Source organism: Pipistrellus hanaki (genome assembly GCF_964339955.1).
Source record: "Pipistrellus hanaki genome assembly, chromosome: 17".
Taxonomy (NCBI): domain Eukaryota; kingdom Metazoa; phylum Chordata; class Mammalia; order Chiroptera; family Vespertilionidae; genus Pipistrellus; species Pipistrellus hanaki.
The window spans coordinates 38,055,539-38,081,504 of NC_140519.1; the positions used below are offsets into that span (position 1 = coordinate 38,055,539).

At 35.0% G+C, this 25,966-nt stretch overlaps 1 protein-coding gene across 6 annotated transcripts in view; it reads left to right on the plus strand.

Moving 5' to 3' along the window:
- VPS13B (vacuolar protein sorting 13 homolog B) overlaps positions 1-25,966 on the plus strand; it is a 522,947-nt gene that overhangs the window by 12,215 nt on the left and 484,766 nt on the right. For all 6 annotated transcript variants that reach the window (XR_014793185.1, XM_084864486.1, XM_084864483.1 and 3 more), the window contains exons 4-11: positions 4,950-5,070; positions 9,683-9,850; positions 15,095-15,276; positions 20,378-20,552; positions 22,108-22,376; positions 24,313-24,408; positions 24,875-24,997; positions 25,463-25,600. Coding sequence is in view for 5 of the 6 variants with exons in the window: in XM_084864486.1 (XP_084720612.1) it covers positions 4,950-5,070; positions 9,683-9,850; positions 15,095-15,276; positions 20,378-20,552; positions 22,108-22,376; positions 24,313-24,408; positions 24,875-24,997; positions 25,463-25,600 (1,272 nt within the window). In the remaining variant the exon portion in view is untranslated. The remainder of the gene's footprint in view (positions 1-4,949; positions 5,071-9,682; positions 9,851-15,094; positions 15,277-20,377; positions 20,553-22,107; positions 22,377-24,312; positions 24,409-24,874; positions 24,998-25,462; positions 25,601-25,966) is intronic.

Genomic DNA, 25,966 nt, shown 5'->3' on the forward strand with positions numbered 1-25,966 from the left:
TAGGTGACACATTGGAAGAGCCATAAATAAAACAATTTGTTCCTTTTGTCTCTTTTTTTCTCCCTTCCTGCTTTTGTTCTTCCCTTTCCTTTCTTCCTGCTTTCCCGTCTTTAAGTTCAGTGATTAAAGTAAGGGCTTTTTGGTCAGACAGATCTGGGCATTCATCCCAGCTCTCTCACTTCCTGTCTTTCTGGCCTTGGAACAACTTCAGCTCTAATTTTCTCATCCTTAAAATACTGAGGCCTGGCACAGATAAGTGCTCAATAAAAGCCATTGCTGACTAACTTAAATTATTCTTAATCTCTTATACATATAAGTATTATTTTTTAAGTAGGTAAGTAAAATACCTAGAGAAGAATACTACCTACCTATTTTTTCTCAAACTGCCTAACACATATTTTTCTTTGACTAGATATTCCTTTCTGAGGGGAGTTATATATTAGAAAAAAAGTACAGTTTTATTCTGTTCAGGCACCCAATTCCACTTTGTGAATTGTGCTAAAAATTGGATGGTAGAATGTGATTTAGGCCAGAATGCCTCAGTGTAACTTTTGTTCCTTTCTCCCTTAATTTTGGCCTGTTTCACCTTCCAAATCTAAGAGTGGATTTAACACTTTAATTGGGTAGTTTAAGTAAAGGGGAGGAGGAGAGGTTGGCACCGTGGTGCTCACCTGTTGCCAGCAAGAAAAGGGAAGCCATAGGCAATAATAAGCAAACTTTCCCTGACTTGCTGCTGTCGGTTGGCATAGTTTGATGTTCTCCGCCGGGGCAGTATCTGGGTCAGGTGGCTCTCCATGTGTGTGAAAAGAACCCAAGGACAGATGGCTAATGACTGCGTCCTCTGGGGAAAAGGCTCCAGTCCTGTTACTGAGGACCATGGATCTCAGAGATAGAAGAGTGGCCCCAGAAACAGGTTTAGAGTTAGTACAGTGATCTTTCTCCCTGTTAGAATGTTGCCTAATGGATGTTCAGCTTTGGCCTGTCAGGTTAGCTAGTCCTCCTTTTGGGGAGATTAAGTAAAAGAATGCAAGGGAATGTCAGCTCCCTTCTCCAGCCTCTCCTAACCTTCCCCTTCCCCTGGATGGGAGAGCAGACAGAAGCGGCTTCTGTGGCTGAAGTTGGTGTGTGACGAGAGAGGGACGTACACATTCCTCCTTTACTTAATGCACTTGGCATTTTTTAAATACTGAAATTAAGTTTATTGATATTACTGTCAGGGGAGAGGTGAACCAGAGATTCTTGTTTCTCCATGGCTCTCTCTTGTGTTCTCCAAGTGTGTGCTTCTGCTTTGGTGACTTGATTTGGCTTTGACTTTCCAAAGTATAGTGTTACTCTTAGACATTCTTTTCTTTTAAAATTTCTTTATTGATTAAGGTATTACATATTTGTCCTCATCCTCCTATTCCCATCCCAGACCCCTCCCCATGTATGCTCCCAACGCCCCTGTTGTCTGTGACCTCTGGTTAGGCTTATATGCATGCATGCAAGTCCTTTGGTTGATCTCTCCTCCTTACCCAATTCTCCCCTACCTTCCCTCTGAGGTTTGACAGGCTGATCGATGCTTCCCTGTCTCCGGGTCTGTTTTGTAAATCAGTTTATGTTGTTCATTATTTCCCCTAGATGAGTGAGATCATGTGATACTAGAAATACACTTAGGAGAACCGAAAATGAGACAAGCAATAATGGTTATGCTGAGAGACAAATGAATCAGTCTGTAGTGAGTTTCTTTCTGGGCCAACAGTTCTTTTGAGTCCCAGTTTCAATGTCAAACAGTTCCTTATGTGTACATGTCAGCAATGATATTTCAGTAATGGATGGTGGACAAATGGTGATAATGCAGGTCCGACCCTCTCTGGTTTGGTCCTGGGCATCCTTCAGGAACACACAGCTGCTGTCTGCTAGTATGGTAAGGCATCATTAGTGTCTTCCATCTCTGGACTGTTTCTCTTCTGTCTTCATAGCTGGAACAGTCCTGTCATTCTTTATTGCTTCTGACAATTGACATTGTGCTTGTTACTAGAGAGGACAGAGGTGACTGTCTCTAAGAATGTTGTAGCAGTCTATTTCCCAGGCCCTTACTCTCTGTTTCAGGATCTTTTGGTGACTAGAGCTGCCAAAGGATACTTAGTCCTTTGCTTGCCAAGTTTGGTGCTACAAGATGGAAGAGAATAAAGCATATTACTTCTTGGTTCCACTTTTCAGTTTCTCCTTCTTCAGCTCTTGCATTTTAAGCTCTGTCTTTTTTTTTTTAAACAAGGACTTGGAATGATTCACTCACATGTTTTAAGTTTTTTTTCATACCATTGTGAATCTGGGAGTTGACGGTTTTCCAGTTTTAATTGACTAGCCCTATGAGGGCTGAGGTGAAAAGTGTGCTACGTGATTCCATGACCAGTCAGAATGAAAGCAATGGAGCTATGTACATACAGTGTTTGGCACAGTTTTCTTGTGTTAGGAACTTTTGTAAGGAAATGACATTCTTGCTTGTTTCATGAGGAGCAAAGGGATAGTAGTATTTTCAGAACTAGCTAGGTGGTCCTCAAGAGAAAACATTCTTTTGCCATGAAATATGTTTATCAGACATTTCGGTAATATTGCCACCTAAATAAGAAAGATATAATTGTGCTCAGTGGTTGAGCATCAACTTTAGAACCAGGAAGTCATGGTTTTATTCCTGGTTAGGCACAAGGCCGGGCTGTAGGCTTGAGCACCAGTAAGGGGAATGCAGGAGGCAGCTGATAGATGATTCTCTTACTATTGATGTTTTCATCTCTCTCTCCCTCTCTTTTCCTGTTTGAAATCAATAAAAATATATTTAAAATAAAAAGCGAAAGACATAACTGTAATGTGTTTGGGATTAAATATTATCTCAAAACATTTTAGCTAGTGCAGTGGTCGACAAACTCATTAGTCAACAGAGCTAAATATCAACAGCACAACGATTGAAATTTCTTTTGAGAGCCACATTTTTTAAACTTAAGCTTCTTCTAACGCCACTTCTTCAAAAACAGACTCGCCCAGGCCTGGTATTTTGTGGAAGAGCCACACTCGAGGGGCCAAAGAGCCGCATGTGGCTTGCGAGGCTCACAAGCCGCAGTTTGCCTACTATGGAGCTAGTGTATTTGAGAACAGATTATTTTATTAGAATTAGAGCCTTTCAGTGAAGTAAAACGTGTAATAGTCCAACATGATGCATACTGGTTAAAAGCTGATGAACTCAAACTAATGATGGAAGTAATTCCAGATTCTTTCTTTCTTTTTTTTAAAATATATATTTTATTGATTTTTACAGAGAGGAACGGAGAGAGTTAGAAACATCAATGAGAGAGAAACATCCATCAGCTGCCTCCTGCACACCCCCTACTGGGGATGTGCCCGCAAACAAGGCACATGCCCTTGACCGGAATCGAACCTGGGACTGGAATTGAACCCGGGACCCCTCAGTCCGCTTTCTTTTCCTCCTCCTCCCTCCTCCTCCTCTTTTTCCTCCTCTTCTTCCTCCTCCTCCTCCTCCTCCCCCCACCCCCCAGGTATTTTTCATTGATTTATTTAAAAAATTTTTTTTAGAGATAGTGGAAGGTAGGGTGGGAGGGAGGGAGAGAAAGATAGATAGAGAGATATCAATTGGTTGCCTCTTGCACATATCCCGACCAAGGCCAGGGATCCAACCTGTCCTTTACCAGGAATTGAATCTGAGACCTTTTGCTGGCAGGCTGATGCTCTAACCATTGGACCACGCTGGCCAGCGCAGTAATTTCTGTTTTAATAGTAAATATTATAATTCTTGTTTGCTTTATTTTTTATTTAATTTAGTTGGGTCAGGATTGAATGGAAGCTGACTTATAATTGAAACATAATTAATTGAAAACAAATTCATTGAAAGAATTGTTTTCTAATTATATTGTATATGCAACCATAATTTTCTATCCATAGTTGAGAAAGAAGTGTTTACACATTTGGTAATGTTTGTTTCATAGTATATATTTTTATGAGTGTCATGATTTATGCTCATTTTTAAAGTACACTGAAATTTCAGGTTTATTATAAATTTGTTTTAAAAATTATTTAGTTTTGTTTTTCTTTTGAATAATAAAAACGTGTAGTTTGTAGGGAAGCTTTATTCATTGTGCCTTTTTTTAAACTGTTTGAAAACTGATATTTATCCCATGTTCTCTACCATTTTTTTGCTACTAATAATTTTTGAAAAATAAAAATGATTTGTTCTTTCTTTTGCTTTAAAATGTTTGTCATCTTGTGCATGCCAGATTTATTAGACTGCAATAGTTTTTAGTGCATTTTGGCTGGAATGTTTATTATGACATCACTGTAATCTATATACAGTATGTGATTTCAGATGGTTTCAGTGTTAAATATTTTTATAATTATGCTAGTTTTGGCAGTTCACTTGGAATTTTTTCACATCTCTTTAATGAACATGTTTTACTTCTGGGCTTTTGAGACAACCATATGTTTCAAAAATTAATAGTGTGCTTTTAATGTTAACACTGTGCAGAAGTGTATGACTGCAGACATTTTTAAGGATGTAAGTTGAACTAAAAGTAATTACAGCAACGTTTTATTCATAGAAGTAGTCTTTTAGTATTTAGAGTCTATAACATCTCCCAAAATAACAGAAGATGTCATTGTAACGATTGAATGGTGAAGTTGTTTTATAGAATGAAACATTGTGAAGTTTGCTTTGTATTAACTTGAAATGAATATAATTTCATGCAAAATTTTATTTTCATTTATGATGGTAAATATTTTACTTTTTGATTGTATTGAAGTTGAAGACACATTTTTTCTCCTGCTAATATAAAGCTAACATTTGAAGCCATACTATCATGTAAAAGATTAATCTTTTATTATTGTATCATTTTCTTAGTATGGTGTAAAATTAGAATTTTTGTTTTCTAAAGGAATTTTTGCTTTCTTTAAAATCAATATAGGATGACCATGAAAGCTGTGGTTCTAATTCTACCAACCCTAGTACCACTGAGAATACAAAATCATTAGTAAAACCTCGAAGAATTCAGCAAGCTGCTCCCACAGATCCTGATTTGCCACCAGGTAACTTCTACTGGGCTTGATAAAGCCAAAATTTCACCTCTTATTTATATTTGTAACCCTTTGTAGAATTCACACTTTCAGTATTCTTTAGTGCTATGAAATATTTAGACTGTATGTGCATGTGCATTTGTTGCATGAATCTAGAACAGGTTGAGTCCAGAGCCCTCAGGAATGTCTTTCAAACTTTGAATCCCTTTGCAGTAGGTTGGTTGTTCCCTAAGTTTCTTTTTTATGTCCTCTCCTTGAAAAAACTTACCTCTGATTTCCCACTCATAGTATTTTTGTCCTCCTTGCTTCTTGATAAACAGAGGAAAGGCACTAGATTGTTTTGAGTTTATAGAAACTACAAAGTTCACTAACAGAGACACAGAGTTTTTTTTTATTTGGGAGAGACCATCTGTTCTATTTTCTGAAAATTTTATTTACCTGGAACAGTAATGACTTATGAAAGTTCCTTGGTAAATATTTAATGAAGAAAAACAAACTGATCATTACATATTAGTTCTGTGGCCAAGGTACATTGCTGTCTTCCTACAGTTAGGAATTGTTTATCAGCTACTTCTTTTTTATTTTATTTATCAGTCACTTCTATTTTCTGAGATGTAGGTGACATTGGTATACACTTGCTCTCTGTGCCAAAGGTTTGAAGGCTTTTGGCTTGTTTTAACCTACTTAATTTTTGACAGTCTTCTGGCACCATTTGCTTTACCTCTGAGAGGCTGGATTAGGTACACAATTTCATAGCCCTCCTCCCTCAAATGGACGTTCTAAGTGACATTTGAATTGAACATTTTTGACTAGTGTTATAGTGATGTTAACTCTGATGCTCTGTATTCTTCAGCACGCTGTCCCTAAAAGGCCTCGGGTTTCTCTCTGGCTTTAGAATAGATTAATCGCTATAGTTGGAGAAGGTGCACAAAGATATTTTACTACTGAACATTTCGAATTCTACTTAGAATAGTGTGGTGGTTTGGGAGCTTTCTAAATTTTTTCTTGCCAATTAACTCCTTGGGAAAAACTCTGGTGTCTTAAATGAACCTGTAAATGAAATTAAACTGTAGCTTGTCCTTATTTATTAATTGGGTACCTTTTTACCCCTCCAAATTTCTAATTACATATATCCTCCCAAACTTATTCTACCAGCTCATTTTATAATATGCAAAGAATAATCAGTTTTAGGTTTAACATTTGAGTCTCATTACATTTTTTTCCCTTTCCCATTTCTTTTCTTTTGTTAATCCTTACCTGAGGATATTTTTTTTCATTTATTTTTAAAGAGTGGAAGGGAGTGGGAGAGAGAGAGATGTGAGAGAGGCACATCAATTGGTTGCCTTTCATTCCCTCCCCTCCCCACTTGAGATGGGTATCTTGACTGGGAATTGAACCTGCAGCCCTCATAGCTCTACCCATTGAGAAGACCCGCCAAGGCACATTTTTCTTCTTCTAAGAAATGACTTGTTTAAGAAAAATTTAACGCTTTTGTCAGTTGTGAATTTCACAGATAACAAACAACCTTCTGTGGGCTAACTTGCATGTACTCAAAATAGGTGCCAGATTTTTAATGATTCTTTTTAGAGCCTCTATTAGAATTTATACTGATATCCAGAATTGGGAGAAGTGGTCTATTTTAGGAGCATAAAACATAAAAACATAAACGTAACATAAAACATCCTATTTTTGTGGTATAAAGCAGAGCTGTGTTCTACCTGAACTACTTGAGGTAGCTTTTGGATTAACATGTGCTTTTCTGCCTTACCTAATAGAAGGACTCATATTCTCTCTTATGCTGACATAAATCACAGTTAAGGAGTTGCTTTAGGAAGTAACTGAACTTGTTGGGCAATTACTGGGAGGCAAAGCAGCTAAATGTAATCTTGCCAAAGGGGGAAAAAGGGATAATTTGAGAATCCAGTTGGATAATGGTAAATCATTTTATTTCAAGGTTAAGTCATATGGTTATTTGAGGACTAATTTCTGGTAACCTTATCCTGCCCAGGAACGGATTTTCTTCCATAGTAGAGATGAATTCTTGCTCTCAGAATTTTCTAGAGCAAAGTTATTTTTTTCAGTTATCTGTGTTTACTGTTTTAGAGTTTGAACATTTGCATTAATCCAGAGATGCTTATTGAAAAAAGTTTTGGTGTTGCAAATAGTTGTTTCACACCCCTGAAGGTTGAATGACTTTCTAATAGGAAAAGACTATATAATCTTTTCTGTGCAAGCTGTATTCTTGATATCTAGAACAGTTTTTCTCAGATTATGATTCCTGACCAATTAGTGTATTATGAAAACATTTAGTGGGTCATGGTGTGAATTAAAAAATATATGGAATAGAATAGAAAACTGGTAGCATACATGATGTAGTACAGGACAATAATATTTCAAGAAACTTTTGCATATGTGTCGCTTGTGCTGGGCAATGATGTAATATTTGTTATGTGAGAGGGATCAAAAGACTTTCAATCTGACTGGTTTGAAGCATTACACATTTTATCCAGTTGTTTTAGAATTAATTTTTTTTTGTTTTTGTTTTAAAGATAGTACACCCTTAAGAAGTTTTTATAAATTCCCTAATGATGACAGGTTTTTCAGAAATTGGAAAACCAATATTCTCTACTAAGAAGCAGATATTTATTTTTACTTTTAACATCTGTGTTGTATAGTAATAGCATGGGGGAATATACAAAGGTGTGTAAGGGTAGGTTTACATTTGTGAGTACATGAGAGTTTATTCTTAAATTATTTATTAATTATTATATTACAATTGTAAATCTACTTGTAAACCTATTTTTGCCTATCTCTGCACTTTCTAAGGTTAAAAATTTTGATATTTAAAATTTATTTTGGAAGCTTAATTTGTTAAGCATTATTTTAGTATCTACTCTCATAAAACAGTATTTGCTACCTTAAATTTATTGATATTTTATATGTTAATTTATAGCATATGCTAATTGGCACTCTGAAAACTGCTAATAGTTTTTATGTCTAGAAAAACTTGAACTTAATGGTCTTACAATCCTTTCCCTTTTGTGTCTTTTAGGAAGGAATAAGAGAGTTGGTTTTTGCAAATATGTTATGGTTGAATAGATTTAATAAACTTTCTCCCAGTAGGTGATAGCAATATCAGTTGCTGAAATGAGTTGATTCTTTCTTGTCGATTAAAGTTTTGGTTTAAAGAATACAAACAGTTATTTCATAAGGTAGCTAATATTTTAATTATTATTATGTTTATTTTATTTATATTTTCAATTAAATTTCTCAATAATATACCTATGTTCACATTTATTGTTTGAGAAACTTTGGAGATTATGGAGTATCCCATAGTAGCATTAAATTAAAAGAGAAAATTTGAACAGTCTAGGCAAGCTCTGGAGAAAAAGAATGTTCACTAATTATACTTTTATTGTTTTGAGTTTTTTATAAAAACAATTATTTCTGACTCTCTTATTTCTGTTTTCATTATATTTGTATCTATTCTTGTTTTTTTTTTCCTATCTTCTTTTTTTTATTCTTCTTTAATTCTGTCTACATTTTCTTTCTCATTTATGTTCTCTCCCCTACCCTGTTTCAATATTACATATTAGTAAGTGGCAGTAGTTAAATCCATTGTGATAGTTATGTTTCTCCTATTTTTCTTCCTCCAGGCTTAACTTTTTAATATTTTTCTGGCTATTTAAAGTTGGAATAGAAGATCATAACAGGTTAAAAAAGAATCTTAAAACTATTTTCTTAAGTATGTACTTTTATTGATTTCAGAGAGGAAATGAAAAGGAGTGAGAGATAGAAACATCAGTGATGAGAAAGAATCATTGATCAGCTGCTTCCTGCACACCCCACATTGGGAATCGTCCCCACGACCTGGGCATATGCCCTTAACCGGAATCAAACCAGGGACCTTCAGTTTGTAGGCTGATGCTCTATCCACTGAGCCAAACCAGCTAGGGTTTAAAGCTATTCTTTTAATACTAGTGGCCCGGTGCTCGTGTCACTCAGCCTGGGCTGCACCCTCTCGCAATCTGGGACCCCTAGCCCTAACCGCTCATCTGCCTTCCTGCCTGATCACCCCTAACCACTCTGTCTGCCGGCCTGCTCGCCTCCAACTGCCTCCCTGGCCTGTCTCCCGGTCTGATTAGCATATTACCCTTTTATTAGTATAGATATTGTGTAATCAGCATGGAGTGACACAGTTACATTTGGGAAAATGTTTAGGTAGAAACTAAAGAACTGTAGTATAGGGTAATTTAGTATAGTTTAGTTTGGGGAAATGCTATAGTATAGTTTCATTTGCAAAATGTTTAGGCATAAACTAAAGTACTGTAGTATAGGATAATCACTGAATGGGATGTAGTGTTATGTTATTAAAAGGTTTCTGGTAAATGTGGTTTCTCAGTATATGAATACTTTATTATGTAGAGCTTCTCTGTGTTTGCTTGGCTGTATCTTCTTTTTATTAGCTGTGTTACTTTGATAAACCTGTGTACCTATCTAAATGTTAGTTTCTTCTTTGCAAAATATGCTAAGCTTACCCACCTTTTATGTACATTATGCTCAATATTTTAAGAAATAATTATTGATTGTGGCTAATTGCATTCTTTTTTCTCCTGCATTACAGGTTATGTACAGAGTCTGATTAGACGAGTTGTAAATAATGTAAACATTGTTATAAATAATCTCATACTGAAATATGTTGAAGATGATATTGTTCTTTCAGTCAACATAACTTCTGCAGAATGCTATACAGTAGGTGAATTATGGGATCGTGCATTCATGGATATTTCTGGTGAGTAAATACTATCAAGGATACTATAGATTCTCCATTATTGAAACAATTTTCTTGGATTCTAAATCTTTCTTGGGCCAACTGGCTCTTAGATGAATCTAAGGGAAACTTTATGCCTTCAAAATGGGAAAATGTACATATATAAAAACTAACATGCAATTATAGGAGGTTAATAGAGCCTTAGATTAAGAAATCCCAGACTTTAAAAATTTTTTTTAATTTTAATTTTTTCTTAGCTATAACATGCTTATTTCAAAGGTGATCTATAACATTTTATAATGCTGCGGATTATAGCAATGAAAACTGAATAATATTAAGTTAAAAAAATTAAAAAAATATATATATTTTATTGATTTTTTACAGAGAGGATGGGAGATAGAGAGCTAGAAATGTCGATGAGAGAGAAACATCGACCAGCTGCCTCCTGCATACCCCCCACCGGGGATGTGCCCGCAACCAATGTACATGCCCTTGACCGGAATCGAACCCGGGACCCTTCAGTCTGCAGACCGATGCTCTACCACTCAACCAAACCGGTTTTGGCTAAGTTAAAATTTTTAATGTTTTTTGATGGAGGAAAGAGAGTATGTTGCTTTCTTTATTACTTGGTAATGACAAACAATATATCTGAATGATTTATGTTTTAGGTTTCTATATTCTAGAGTATATATGGGATTTTTAGCTATTCCTGAAACCTCCTGTAACTATTAAAATAATTCAATCTCCTGCTTATTAAAAAAAAAAATCTAAGTAGTAATAAAGTTTTAATCACTATCATTTATTTATTACTATTTTATTATATTCTATATGCTAATCACTGTATTAAGATCATAACTATAGTTGTATAGAAAATAGACACTGCTTATTAGTTTTATCAGGAGAGATGTTAAACAAATAATAACATTTGTTGATATATGATATATGTTCTGTTAGAGTAAGAAATGTATATTTTGGAAAATATTTTAAGAATATGTGAACTCCTTTTTGTCTGTGACTTGCCATGATATGTATTTGCTAACTGTGCTGGCACTAATAATATTCAAAAATAAACTCAAAATGGATTAAAGGTTTACATGTAAGTTCCAAAATCATAAACATACTAGAAAGCATAGTAAAATGTCAGTCATGTCTCTTAGCAATATTTTTGCAGATATAGTTCCTTGGGCAAGGCAAACAAAGGAACGATTAGATAAAAATGGGACATCAATCTAAAAAACTGTGTGAGTAAAAGAAACCATCAACAAAATGTAAAGGCAGCCCACTGGATGAACGGGAGAACATATTTGCCAACGATACATCTGAAAAGTGGTTAACCAACACTGAGGTATCACCTCACACCTGTCAGAATTGCTGTCATCAATAAATTAACAAAGTGCTGGCAAGGGTGTAGAGAAAAGGGAACCCTTGTGCACTGTTGATAGGAATGCAGATGGGTGCAGCCACTGTGGAAACAGTATGGTGTTTCCTCAAAAAGTTAAACATTTTTAAATAAAATTAAAAATTTTGACCCAGTAATCCCACTCTGGGAATATATCCCAAGAAACTCGGAACCCTAATTTGAGAAAATATATGCATTCTCACCCTGCTGGTGTAGCTCAGCGGGCATGATCGTCCCATGGACCCAGAGGTCTTGGGTTTGATTACCAGTGAGGGCACATGCCCAGGTTGCTTGCTAGATCCCCAGAAGAGGGTGTGCAGGAGGCAGCTGATTCATGTTTCTGTTTGTCTCTCTCCTCCCTTCCTCTTTGAATTCAATAAAAATATTTAAAAAAAAATGCATGCTTATGTGTATTGCATGTTATTTTTAATAGCTAAGATCTGAAAACAGCTAAAGTGCCCATTAGTAGATGAGTGGATAAAAAAAGCTGTGATCCATTTACACAATGGAATACTATTTGGGCATAATAAAAAGGAAATCTTGCCTTTTTGTGACAGCATGGAAGGACCTGGAAATTATTCTAACTGAAATAAGCCAGTCAGAGAAAGACAAAAACCATTTTACTTATATGTAGAATTTAATGAACAAAGTAAACTGATGAACAAAAATAGAAATAGGCTCATAGACAAAGAGAACAGACTGACAGCTGTCAGAGGGGAGGGACTTTGGGGGACTGGATGAAAGAAGGCAAAGGGATTAAGCAAAAGGAACATACATACATAATACTTAGGGACAGACAACAGTGTGGTGATAGCCAGAGGGAAAGGGGCGTAGGAGTAGCTAGAGGCGAGCAAAAGGGGAGAAAATCAGGATGGAAAGAGACTTGGTTCAGGGCCATGGACATACGATGCTCTTTGCAGAAGATGTTTTGTTGATTTGTACACTTGAAATCTGATTGGTTTTGTGAACCAATTTCACACCAATAAATTCAATTAAAAAGTACCAAAACTATGAAATTGTGTACTGTATATATTAGCAGTACATTTCAATAGGAATTACGTTTTACTAAAGCTGTGAAAATGACTCTACATTAGAAAAAAGAAAATTTACAAAAAAAAAAAAAAAAGGAAGTGCTGGCACTAAAGTTAGTCTGCCTGCATTTGAATCCTGGCTCTCCCACTCGGTGCTAGATATATGACCTTGGGCGATTTAGTTTACTTCTATTTTTCAATTTTGTCATTTGTAAAATGAGGATAAAAAGCTTCTTTATAGAATTATTTTATTAAATACATTAACGTACTGAAAGAACTTATAAGTATCCTGTACGTAATTGCTCAGAAAGGGAGCTGCTATTATTATTTACATCTATTTTCTCTCATTCTCGTAACAGCTCCATAAAGAAATGATACCCTTTTGCAACTGAAACGCAGGCTTGGCTGCCTACCACAAGGGAAGAGGTTTATTTGGGTGCTGGGACCTGGCAACATGGTGGCTCCTGCCTCAAAGACCATTGTTCACTTTTGGCGTGCTGGGCTCTGTGCATTCATCACTTTAACTTTTGGCACTCTTGGGTGCTGTTCAGTCATCTTTCTAGCTTTTGATGTGCTTGCCCTCTTTCTAGCTTTTAACTGCTCAGACTCTGTCCATTCATCTTTTTAGCTTTTGGCACACCCAGTGTAAGAACCTTCCCCTGTGCCATGTTGGCTATTGGGGAAGACTCCCTGACTGTCTGTTGTAACACTTACTCATTTAGACATACATTCATTTGCTCATTTTAAGTCCTAGATAAAGGATAGGAAAGTGAAATGGAGTCTCAGCATTATTTGACTTGCCTAGCTAAGGCATACAACTAGCAAAGAACAAAATTGGAGTACAGTTTCATTTTTGTGTGTTTCCCGAGCTTTAGTTTTCACATTTTAAAAATCAAGAATAATCCTGATCTCACAGCTCTGTTGTGAAGCATAAAGAAGAATGTATACAAAGGCCCAATCAAGTCTTTGGTTTCTGTATATAATACCAGTAACTAAGTAATTTAATAATAGACTATGTAAAATGAGATAATATGGTACATTTGTGTATTTTTTTTAAAGGACAAGTTTGAAATTTATTTGCTAATAAAACTTTACTGTTTCCACATATGTGCATACTCTTTAGTTTTTCCTTCTTAAAAAATGAAAATTCAAAAAAAGATAAGGACATTAAAGGTTGAATTACTTAGAGGTTGCCAGGATATACTCAAAAATAGTATTACCAAATAATGGGCTAAAGCAAACATATTTTAAATGAAAGCATATCTTATTGTTTTGAACATTCCCATGACCATAGCATGGAGTAGCTAACTTAAAAATCATTGACCAAGTAGACTTGGGCCAGATACCTAACTAGGAATTGCTTATTAGGAATAAAACCACAGATTTGCTAAAGTTTTCATTTTCTAGTTTGGTATTTTACCAGTAATTGTTTCATTTTTATTGCCTTGAATAAAACCTTGGTACTGTTATTGATAATTTCTTCATTAGCAATTATCTAGAGCAGTGCTAGTCCATAACTTTTATGATGATGGTTATATTTTATGATCCAGTCTGAACCCAGTAGCCACATGTTTCTGTTGAGCACTTGAAATGTGGGTAGTGCAACCAAGGACCTGAAAATTAAAAAAAAAATATATATATATATATTTCTTTTTTAAAAAAAATATATTTCATTGATTTTGTACAGAGAGGAAGGGAGAGAGATAGAGAGTTAGAAACATCGATGAGAGAGAGTCATCGATCAGCTGCCTCTTGCACACCCCCTACTGGGGATATGCCCGCAACCAAGGTATATATATGCCCTTGACTGGAATTGAACCTGGGACCTTTCAGTCCGCAGGCCGACACCCTATCCGTTGAGCCAAACCAGTTTTGGCAGGACCTGAAATTTTATTTTCATATAATTATAATGAATTCACATCTAAATTTAAATAGCCATGTATCAGTGGTTGCTACCATATTGGAAAGTGCAGGTTTAGATCATAGCTTCAAGTTTTTTAGTGTAAAATAAATATTAAGTGAGTGACTACTACTAAATGGTTTCTCAGGAGTTTTATTTTATTACTAGAGGCCTGATGCACAAAATTCATGCAAGAGTAGGTACTCCCCCCCCCCCCGCCCCGCCCCCCCCCTCCCAGCCCGGCTGGCACCGGCTTCCCTCTAGCACCCAGGACCCAGGCTTCCCTTGCAGCCCCGGCTTCGTCTGCCAGGTCATCCGGTCTACTTAGGATATTATGCTTTTATTATAGACTAGAAACCTAGCGCACGAAATCATGTGGCCCCACTCCACCCCGTGTGGCCTCGCTGTGCTTGTAGCCCCGCCCACAGCCCTGCCCACCCGCGCTAGTCTTTGGTCATTACAGCATTAGCGCCATGCTATCTATCCATCCATCTATCTATCTATCTATCTATCTATCTATCTATCTATATGTGTGTGTGTACATATATATAATGCATATATATGTATATGCATATATATATAATTTAATATCTCATTGCAAATAGCAAACGATAATGAAATTTTCCATTTTTGTATTAAATTTGTAGGTTAGGTGTCAAGCAAGTTGGGGATAAGCTAATTCATTTCTTTGGTCTCTATTTAATTCTCTATAGAGAAAATGAGGATTTTTGTGCCTATTTCATAAAGTTGTTGGAAGATTTAAATGATATAATAAATGAGATGTTCTTTACATAGGTTCTGGCGTCTTATTTAATGCTCTATTAATCTTATTTGCATTACTACTTGTACTAATAAATAATAGTTGCCTTTTTTTCTGTTAACCTTTTTTTATTTTACTTAAAATGTTTTTCCTTTTTTTTTTTTTTTTTTTTTAGCTCCTGATCTGGTGCTGAGAAAAGTTATCAACTTTTCAGACTGTACTGTTTGTCTTGATAAACGGAATGCTAGTGGCAAAATAGAGTTTTACCAGGATCCTTTGTTATACAAATGTTCCTTCAGAACTCGTTTGCATTTTACGTATGATAACCTAAATTCCAAGATGCCATCTGTTATTAAAGTAGGTGTTTCTTTTTCTGTAGTTGATTTGCATGTCTCTATTTTCTTTATTGGCTCCTGTGCATGCTAATTATTATTAAAAAAAACAATAAATTGACCTCATAAATGTATGTCCCATTTATTTTTATGTCAAATAAAAATACAAAAGTTTTTATACAAAAGTTTTAGTTACATTTGTAAGTTCTATTTTATATACATAACACTTTGCATTATTTGTTCTAAGATAGAAACTTGGGGATCTATTTTTTTTTGTGTGTGTGTGTGTGTGTGTGTGTGTGTGTGTGTGTGTGAGACTTTCGTTTCCTTTTCACGTTGTCCAGCTATTTATTGGTGTTTTTTTCTTGAAGTAGTTCAAGGAGATCATATAAAAAAGTATTTTTATGCCCACAATAGACTGATTATCAATCTATATTTAAATTGTTATAATTTGTTTAGCATGGCCGGATGGCTGTAGTTATTGTCTTTTCTTTTTCTTCCATAAATTTATAAAGCTGGATTTGCTAACCTGATATCTTATTGATTCAGGAAACATTAGCTTTTGACCTCTGGTTTCAAAATGTAATTTAAATCTCAGAGTATGGGAATTTTTCAGGTAAAATCTTTTGATTCATGTGAAAATTTGTTGTTCTCCAAGGAATTGGTATGATTATCAATGTGTATAGTCTCAAGTGTAAATCTTTTGATTGTGATGTAAGATTTATCATTTTGAATTAGACCCCTCAGTCCTCCAACTTCTAGTCCTAAGAAATATGGACTTGGTTGAACTTCATTGATCACCTCAAAGGCATTTCCCAAAATGTTCCAAATGCCCTAATTATTTGTGAAACTCTCATTTGTTTAAGTGTTTTTTTTTTAGTTTATTTATTTACATTTTGGGTAAGCTTTTTATTATTTTTCTATCTTTTGAGAAAGATATTTTATAAGGGTACATAATTAATTTAACATTTTCCCCCTTTTTGAAAATTTACATTTTTTTCATTTTTCAGAGGAATAAAAGTCTCCACATAAAGCTTTGAACATATATCTGATTAATTTCTTAGGAATGATTTCTGTAATTGGAAATATCATATTGAGAGACTTAAACTTTTTTAAGACCTGTGATCTATATTACAAAATTGTTTCCAGAAAGGTTTACCCATTATAAATGCTCATGAACATGTAAGTGATGCTTATATTACACACGTGTGATCTTTACATATGATCATGTTTTAAAACTTTCCAATTTGTTAGCAAAAAATATGTATATTTTAATTAACATTTTTTTGATTATTAGTTAAGTTACATTTATTGATAATATGTTCACATAACTTGTCCTTTGAAAAATTCATTTATATTTTTTGTCTATTTTTCTATTGGTGATTAATCTTACTGATTTTAGGATATATATTATATTAAAATATATATTTAAAGATATATATTTTAAATATGCAGGGTGGGGCAAAAATAGGTTTACAGTTGTGAGTACATGAAACAGAGTTTATTCTTATATTATTATTGTATATTTCATACAAACAACTGTAAACCTACTTTTGTTCCACCCTATATCTATATATCTATCTGTCTATCTATGTCTGTCTGTCTGTCTATCTATTTATCTATCTATATAAAAGTTTGATTTTTTTTTGTTATTGGTTTTGCTAAGATTGTTTATTATTGGTACCATACAATATTTAAAAGGATGTGGTGAAAATTAAAAATGGAATTGCCTATGACCTAGCAATTCCACTTCTAGGTATTTTTCTGAAGAAACCTGAAATACTAATTTGAAATTATATACGTATCCCTTTGTTAATTGCAGAGTTATTTACAATAGCCAAGCTATGGAAGCAACCAAGTTTTCCATCAGTAAATGACTGGATAAAAAAAAACAAAACAGTGGTGCATGTATACTAGTAACAATAGAATATTCCTCGGCCATAAAAAAGAATGAAATCTTACTATCATTTGTGATAACATGGAGGGTATTATGCTAAGTTCAATAAGTCAGATAGAAAAAGACAAATACCATATGATTTCACTCAATGTGGAATCTAAAGAACAAAATGAATGAACAAACAAAATAGAAACAGACTCATAGGTGAAGAGAACAAGGTGATGGTTGCCAGGGTGTTTGGGGAATACCAGATGAAGGGATTTAGTATTAGTTACAAAATAGTCACAGGGAAAGTTTAACATAGGTATATAGTCAATGCTATTGGTATAGTCAGTGCTATTGTATTAACTCTGTAAGGTGCCAGGTACGTACTTTAATTATTAGGGGTGGGTGGTCACTTCCTATATAATAAAAGGCTAATATGCAAATTGACCAAACGCAGAATGACCGGTCGCTGTGATGTGCACTGACCACCAGGGGGCAGACGCTCACTGCAGAAGCTGCCACCTGGTGGTCACTGTTCCCACAAGGGGAATGCTGCTCAGCCAGAAGCCAGGCTCACTGCTGGCGAGCACAGTGGCGGTGGCGGGAGCCTCTCTCACCTCCCCTCCTTCCCCTGCAGTCAGACATCCTCCGAGGGCTCTAGGACTGCGAGAGGGTGCAGGCCGAGCTGAGGGACCCCCTTCCCTCTCCGAGTGCATGAATTTTGTGCACTGGGCCTCTAGTAAATTATATAATTTTCCTGTACACCAAAAGGTTGTGGCTTTGATTCCTGGTCAGGACACATACCCAGGTTTTGGGTTTGATCTTTGATCAGAGTTAAGTGCGGGAGGCAGCCGATCGATGTTTCCCCTCTCACATCCCCCCCCCTTCTCTCTCTCTCTCTTTCTCTCTCTATTGTGTGTGTGTGTCCTCTCTCTAAAATCAATATAATTTGTTGGAAAAATTAAAATTATGAGGTAGATCCAAATTGAGGTAGTGAGATTTTACTGAGGGACATTCAACAAAATACCTGACCAGTATACCTCTAAACTGTCAAGGTCATTGACAAACTAGAATTGTCTGATAACCTGTCACAGACCAGAGGAAACTAAAGAAACATGACAGCTAAACGCAAGGTTGCTTCCTGGATGGAATCCTGTAGAGAGATCAGACATAAGTGGAAAAACTAATGAAATCAGAATGAAGCATGGAGTGTAGCTGACAGTAATATACCAATATTTGTTTCTTAGTTGTGACGAAAGTAATACCACATGGTGACATAATGTTATTAACAATAGGGAACTGGATGAGGAATATCTGGGATCTCTATGTATGACCTTGAAATGCTTTTAGAAGTTTACAACTATTTTAAAGTAAAATTTTTATTTTTTAAAACATTTAAACAAAATAAAAGGACGTGGAAGAGAAATTTCAAATGAAGAAGAGGTTGACAGGTCTGTCCTGTACACTTCTCCCTTCCTTTCCTTCCTCCTCATCATTTTCTTACCTCTTCATGGTCTGTTCAGTGTATGATTTTAAGGCCAGTTTTAAGAAATCTGTATTCTTAGTTGAATATGGCATTTACACCCCTCCCCCCCAATACAGCTTTCTTCACCTTCAAGTACAAATTTTTTGTCTTTAGTTGTAAAATTATAATGATTACCATTACTTCTTTTTCATGTTTCATAGACACTCAAATATCAGTGAGTCAAAATAAACCTTCCAAGAGACTTGAATTTATGGCTTAATTGGTTCTATTCCATGTTTATATAACAGCAGGAAACCATTATACTGAGGCTGTGTTTAGATTCCATTGATGTCTCTTTCTAAGAGGAGAACTTTGATTGACTTCTATATATCCTATTTCCTAGTAATTAAACTTATTACTTTCTTATAATTGATTCATGTTATAAATTTTTGTCATGTTTAAATCTATTATTTAAAATTTGTTTGAAAAATTTCCCCAAGCATATATTTCCCTTGGTTTTTCATATTTGGCTATCAAAATTTTATTATGTTCATATTTCCATAGTTAAATGTTAGTAGTTTTCTCTCCTAACATGTTTTTAGGATGTGTGTGTATTCTTTTTGGTTAATATAGCTGGAAAGAGTGATTCGAGTTTTACTAAAATGATATCATGAAGCTTTTATTCTTGGTTGTGACAGATCTTTTTTTTGGGGGGGGGGGGTACTATCATACTCTTAGCATTGTAGAGTGGGTGCAGTAGTCCTCCCTTATCTACAGTTTTGCTTTCCATGGTTTCAGTTACCCTCAATCAACTATGATCCAACAACATTAAATGGGAAATTCTAGACTTAATTCACAAGTTGTGTTTTAAACCTCTTAATTGAATTTATTGGGGTGACATGGGTTAATGAAACTTTGTAGGTTTTAATTAAAATATAACCTCTCATTGGCATACAGTAGTATGGTGATTACCAGAGCGAAGGTGGAGGGGAGGGAGGAGGGGTTGTAAGGGGAAGAGGGAGGGTGTAAATGGGGAATAAAAGGTGATGGAAGGAGACTTGACTTGGGGTGGCGAATAATTCATGTTTTAAGTTGCGCACCATTTCGAGTAGCGTGACGAAATGTCACTCCATCCTGCTCCATCCTGCCCGGATGTGAATCATCCCTTTGTTGGGCATATCCATGCTGTGTATGCTTCCTACCAGGTAGTCACTTAGTAGTCCTCTTAGTTGTCAGCTCCACTATCGTGGTATTTGTTCAAGTAACCCTTATTTTATTTGCTAATGCCCCTTAAATGCAAGAGTAGTGATGCTGGCAATTTGGATAGGCCAAAGTGAAGCCTTCAAGTGCTTCCTTTGAAGACCATATATGTATGTTTAGAAGAAAGCATAGCATATATAGAGCTCAGTGCTAACTGGAATTTCAGGCATACGCTAAGGGTCTTGGAATTGTCTCCTGCAAATAAGTGGGTACTGCTGTATTTTGGTTACAGAACTTTGTGAAAATCTAGTGTGACTATATCTTTTCATTATTTCTATTTGTATTTATATCATTTGGCTTAATATAAGTTTCTATCTAAAGTTTATTGATCAGAGCAAAATTTGTTTAATTCCTAAGATTTTAGAATAAACTGTTATTTTGGCTTTAATGTTAGAAGTGTTTGGGACATGATTATTTCTCTTACGCTATTCCAATTAAGATTTAACGTTTCTCTACCTATGCTAAAAGATATGCCCTTTGAACATGATTTACTGATGTTTTTATTTTTTCAAAATACAGATTCACACCTTAGTAGAGAGTTTGAAACTTTCTATCACAGATCAACAACTGCCTATGTTTATCCGTATAATGCAACTTGGGATTGCTCTTTACTATGGAGAAATAGGCAATGGTAAAGATGGAGAAACTGAAGACTTTACCTGTCATAATAAAGATATGTCAGGAAGCACAACAGGTAAATATAACAAAAATTTATTTTAGAACTATTGTTCTTACAAAGTGTTTTCATAATTGCTAAACTTTAAAAATACATTAGATTGAGGTTTACAGTTCTAATGTGGTGGCGTTATTTTATTTTGGTTGTTAGACACTACTTTGATTTTTTTCCTACATGCTTCTACCGTGTTTCCCCGAAAATAAGACGTCCTCCAAAAATAAGACCTACTTACAGGTTTCCTTCTGAGTGAAATATAAGGCATCCCCCGAAAATAAGGTCCCCCCCCTAAGCTAAACATGAGAGATTTGGTCCACTGATTCTGAAAGAAATGGAGTCACAAGAAATTCATCAGGAAATTCAGGAATTGGATTGTTATGATGATGTTCCAGAAGATGATGACATGATTGTCATTGAATAAATGAGTAAATTCTTGATACTGTAGGATTCACAGTTTGTCTGGTTTGTGTTGACAACTACCGTACTACCGTACCGTATACATGTAATAAATTTCCTTTATTTTCATTTAACAATAAATGTGTACCGTATTCTTCTTCATGGAAAAATAAGACATCCCCTGAAAATAAGACCTAGCACATCTTTGGGAGCAAAAATTAATATAAGACACTGTCTTATTTTCGGGGAAACAGGGTACTATTTTGATTTTCCTTTTTCTACATGGTAAAAAAACAACTAATATTTCTAGTAGGTAAAAGTGTTCAGAATATATATTATACAAAAGTTAAAGTAGTACAACCTCGAGATTTCTTAGTAATTATTATATTTTAAAAATATTTTTTATTGATTTTAGAGAGGAAGGGAGAGAGTGATAGAAACAATGATGGGTCATTTATCAGCTGCTTCCTGCATGTCCCCTACTAGGAATTGGGCCCATAACCCTGGGCATGTGCCCTTGAAATGCAGTAATGTTGAGACTGGTGGAATTTGTCTTTACAAGATGAAATAAGAGCAGCTGGAATTTAAATCTTTAGTCTCTGTTAATTTGTCACCAAATAAAAATTGTTTGCTATAATGAGTGAAATGCCAATAAATTAATTTATTAATTTTATTTATCAACTACATTTAAAATTATGTGGTAAACTGCTTTCCTTATAACGTTAATTATGGTCTATGAAAAGAGATTGAGCCTGGCCTGCTTGCTCAGTGGTTGAGTGTTGACCTATGAACCAGGGGGTCATGGTTTGATTTCCAGTCAGGGCACATGTCCAAGTTGGGGTTCAATTCCTCAGCATGGGATGTGGAGGAGGTAGTTGATAAGTGATTCTCTCTCATCATTGATGTGTTTATCTCTTTCTCCTCCTTCCTTCCTCTATGAAATAAAAAAATATACATTTAAATAAAAGAAAGGAGATTGACACAGTATAATATACAGAAACTTAAAGGTGGTAATGCTAAATTATTGGTTTAAAATAATAATAACCAATGTATGATGTGTTCATACTTTTTATGAAGAAAGAAAAATGTGGGAGATACATTTTAACAGAATTTATCTTCCTAATTTTAAAAAATTAAATCCTTTTGATTTAATTTAAACTCATTTTATTTTGGTTGACAGGTGTTGAAGATGAAACAAGAATAGATATGCCTTATCCTTCTCAGTTCAAAGGTCAAGAGTTGTATTCACAGCAAGAGGATGAACAGTCACAGGGATGGGTATCATGGGCCTGGTCATTTGTGCCTGCAATTGTGAGTTATGATGATGGTGAGGAAGACTACCTTGGAAATGATCCAACTTCAACCATGCATCAGCAGAAATCTCAGACTTTGAAGGATCCTGTTGTTTCTATAGGATTTTACTGTACAAAGGCAACAGTGACTTTCAAAGTAAGTTTTATTTTTCTTGCTATTCATATCTCTCAGCTTAATGTTTAAATTTTTATTTCTAACTAGAGGCCCGGTGCACAAAATTCGTGCACGGGGCGGGGCTGTCCCTCAGCCCAGACTGCACCCTCTCCAATCTGGGATCCCTTGGGGAATGTCCAACTGCCCGTTTAGTCCCTATCCTACTGAGATCGGGCCTAAATGGGCAGTTGGACATCCCTCTCACAATCCAGGAATGCTGGCTCCCAAATGTTCGCCTGCCTGCTTGCCTGATTGCACCTAACCGCTTCTGCCTGCCAGGCTGATCACTTCCTAACCACTCCCCTGCCAGCGTGATTGATGCCTAACTGCTCCTTTGCCAGCCTGATTGCCCCTAACTGCCCTCCCCTGCAGGCCTGGTCACCCCTAACTGCCCTCCCCTGAAAGCCTGGTCACCCCTAACTTATTCAACTTGGATTTGAAGAATGTATGGAATTAATTTGTGGTTCATGTTTCGATCAGAAAACAAGGTCATGTTTCTACATTAGCATTCTGAACAGTTGATATCAATCCAACAAAAATCATGCCAAATTAAATGTAGCATTTAAAAAATAATGTTGAAAATTGTTCTTGTAATGTTTGAGTCCTTTTAATCAATTAATTGCTTTTTCTCTACAATAATTGTAGACAGCTGAAAGGTGATTAAGTTTAAAATATTCAGTTTTACTTATGCATTTTAGATTATGGAATTGCACTTGAAAATAGCAACATGTGTGTGTACTAGTTCTGGGAATCACCCAAAAAACAAGTGCTTATATTGTATAAAAATATTTTTGTTATGAAAAGTGAGAGTACTTAGTTGATTCTCAGTATAAAAAGATTATCATACTTAAAATGATAAACTTTTTGGTTCAATAAATTCTATTTGACTAAGTTAAACATGTTTTTCTCTCTTTTATATTGAATTTATATTTAAGGTTGAAGAATTTATATCCATTTTGCAAGAAATAGAGGCACTGAATCCTTAGTAAACATGGGCAGAATACCCTTTAAATTTTTTATTTTGGAATAGTTTTAGATATACAGAAAAGTTGCAGAGATAATACAGAAAGTTAACATATACTTACACAGTTCCCACATTACTAACCTCTTTACTTTCCCCAGCACATCTGTCATACCTAGGATGCCAGTATTAGTGCATTACTGTTAAATTTCAGACTTTAATTGAATTTCATAATGCCCCTTTTCTGGTACATGATCCAAACCAGGATACCACATAGCATTTAGAAAATTACCTTTAAAAAAAAATTTATTTCTAATTTTTGGATACATACAAATGATGTGTTGTAAGATTCAATGGTACAAGCATATTTTTTTTTCTTTTGTCAGCATATTGATTAGTACATGTTATCTAGTTATTTGTTGCATGATTGAAAGAGTCAAACATACAGTGCAACACATATTTTAAAAATAAAAACCTATGAACATGTTTCCTTCATAGAACTAGCGTTTCGTTGAATCTGTTTGTGTTTCCTTACAGCTTTCTTTTTGGTTGCAAATGGAGAGAAATCTTAGAAACGATTGAAATAAACCTGGCTGAATATATTAGTGAATATAAAATGAATTGAGGTTAAAATATAAAAACTTTGGCAGAATATGTGAACCATTTTATGACTATGGGACTACAGCTTTCACCTTTTAAAGTAAGATTGTTAAGAAAAAGGAGTTAAATATAAGGTGGTATAGGTATTAAATTATCTATCTGAGCTTAGACTAGCATATTCAACCTTTTTACCATGGATAATCTGTTACAGCTGTGTTCGTTGCACCTGTTTTCCTGCTTAATAATTAAATTTCCCCAATCTTAAAATTGGCTGTGTTTCCATCAATCCATCATAATAATGACAGTTTATTACCATTTAATACTAATTTGACTTAACATTCTTATATTATTTCTTAGCTCACTGAAATGCAAGCGGAAAGTAGTTATTATAGTCCTCAAAAAGTAACATCTAAAGAAGTATTGTGTTGGGAACAAGAAGGAACCACAATTGAGGTAAGGTAATCTTTTAATATTTAACATATATTTTTAAAATCTTTGGACAGTTCTTAAAGTTAGTATTGAATGAATATAGGTTTTAATCATAGTTGGCATGTTTAAAATATATTTATAGTTTTGTATTTCTGTTTTAATCATTAGTAGGATTAGTCGATATAAATTTTTTAACCAAGATTTTACTGTAATATGCAATATTAATTTATTTTTTCATTTTAACTTGTGTGTGCTCACATGTATATGTGCATTAGTGTTCATGAAGTGCCAGCCATTGAGATACAAAGGTTTGGGGATACAGGGACAAGTAAGAAGTTTCTTACTTTAATAGGATTTATGATCTGAGGAGAATAAATTTGAAAAGGCTCAGTTCAAAAGATCTTTTGACTGATTTAGAAATGCTTCAAGGAAAACCTGTAATATTTTTATGAAATTCAAGCTCTTAGTTCTATTTCCTTTCCTCTCATAGGCCCTTATGATGGGAGAGCCTTTCTTTGATTGCCAGATTGGTTTTGTAGGTTGCAGAGCCATGTGCCTTAAAGGAATTATGGGTGTTAAAGATTTTGAAGAGAATATGAATAGGAGTGAAACCGTAAGTCAAAATCTTCCCTTTCCTGCTTTTTTTGGATGGAATGTAGGGATAATGAAGTGCTTATTGAAGTGTTTAACCATACCAAAAAGTCTGTTAGACTACATATATCTTTGGCTTTAGAGAGGAACTTTAACTGTTTTCCCTGTAAGAAGTTATAGAGCTCAGGGGAATTTAGAAAGTTGGTAGCACTTAACACCTGGACAGTAGCTCCGAATACTTTCCAATTCATAAATGTTACTTCTTTCTTGTTTATAGCAGCTACTTGGAGTTCCTTTTTGGTTTGTTAAAATGTTCTTGGCCAAAATAGGCAGTGAAAATAGAGACAGCATTCTTGTCTTTTTACAGGACTTCAAGTTGTAGTGATTTCTACTGACTCCTGAATGGGTGTTATAAAACCAAGGTTTTATTTTCTTCAACGGTCTAATGATTTTTCCTCCTGTTAAAAAATTTTGCATTTATATTCAGGAAGCCTGTTTCTTCATTTGTGGTGAAAATTTGAGTATGAAAGGCCTGACATACCTTACAAATTCACTGTTTGATTACCGAAGCCCAGAAAATAATGGTACTCGTGCAGAATTTATCTTGGATGCAACTCATCATAAGGTCAGAGAATATATATTTGAGCCAAGTTCTAGGCTGTGTTTGGGTGGACATCTTATCTATTTATTATTGTTATCTTTCTTCTCATCTAATATCATCTTAAGGCTGTTTGTTTACTGAGACATTTAGAATGTTTTCATCCAATTCTATAGCCAGAGAAGTTTGAGGAGTTCGTAAGGTCTCTACTTTTATGTGGTATGCAGCCAGAGTTAGTTTATCTACTCCTTACTGTTAAAATAGTCATGGAGGAAACCTAGAAGTATCTCTTTTAATTTCAGTCACTTTGGGTTGTAGGATTAATGGGAAGAGATAAAGCATTTCATGTATTACTATGTATATGTCTTAGTATTATTTGACTTTTTCATATAA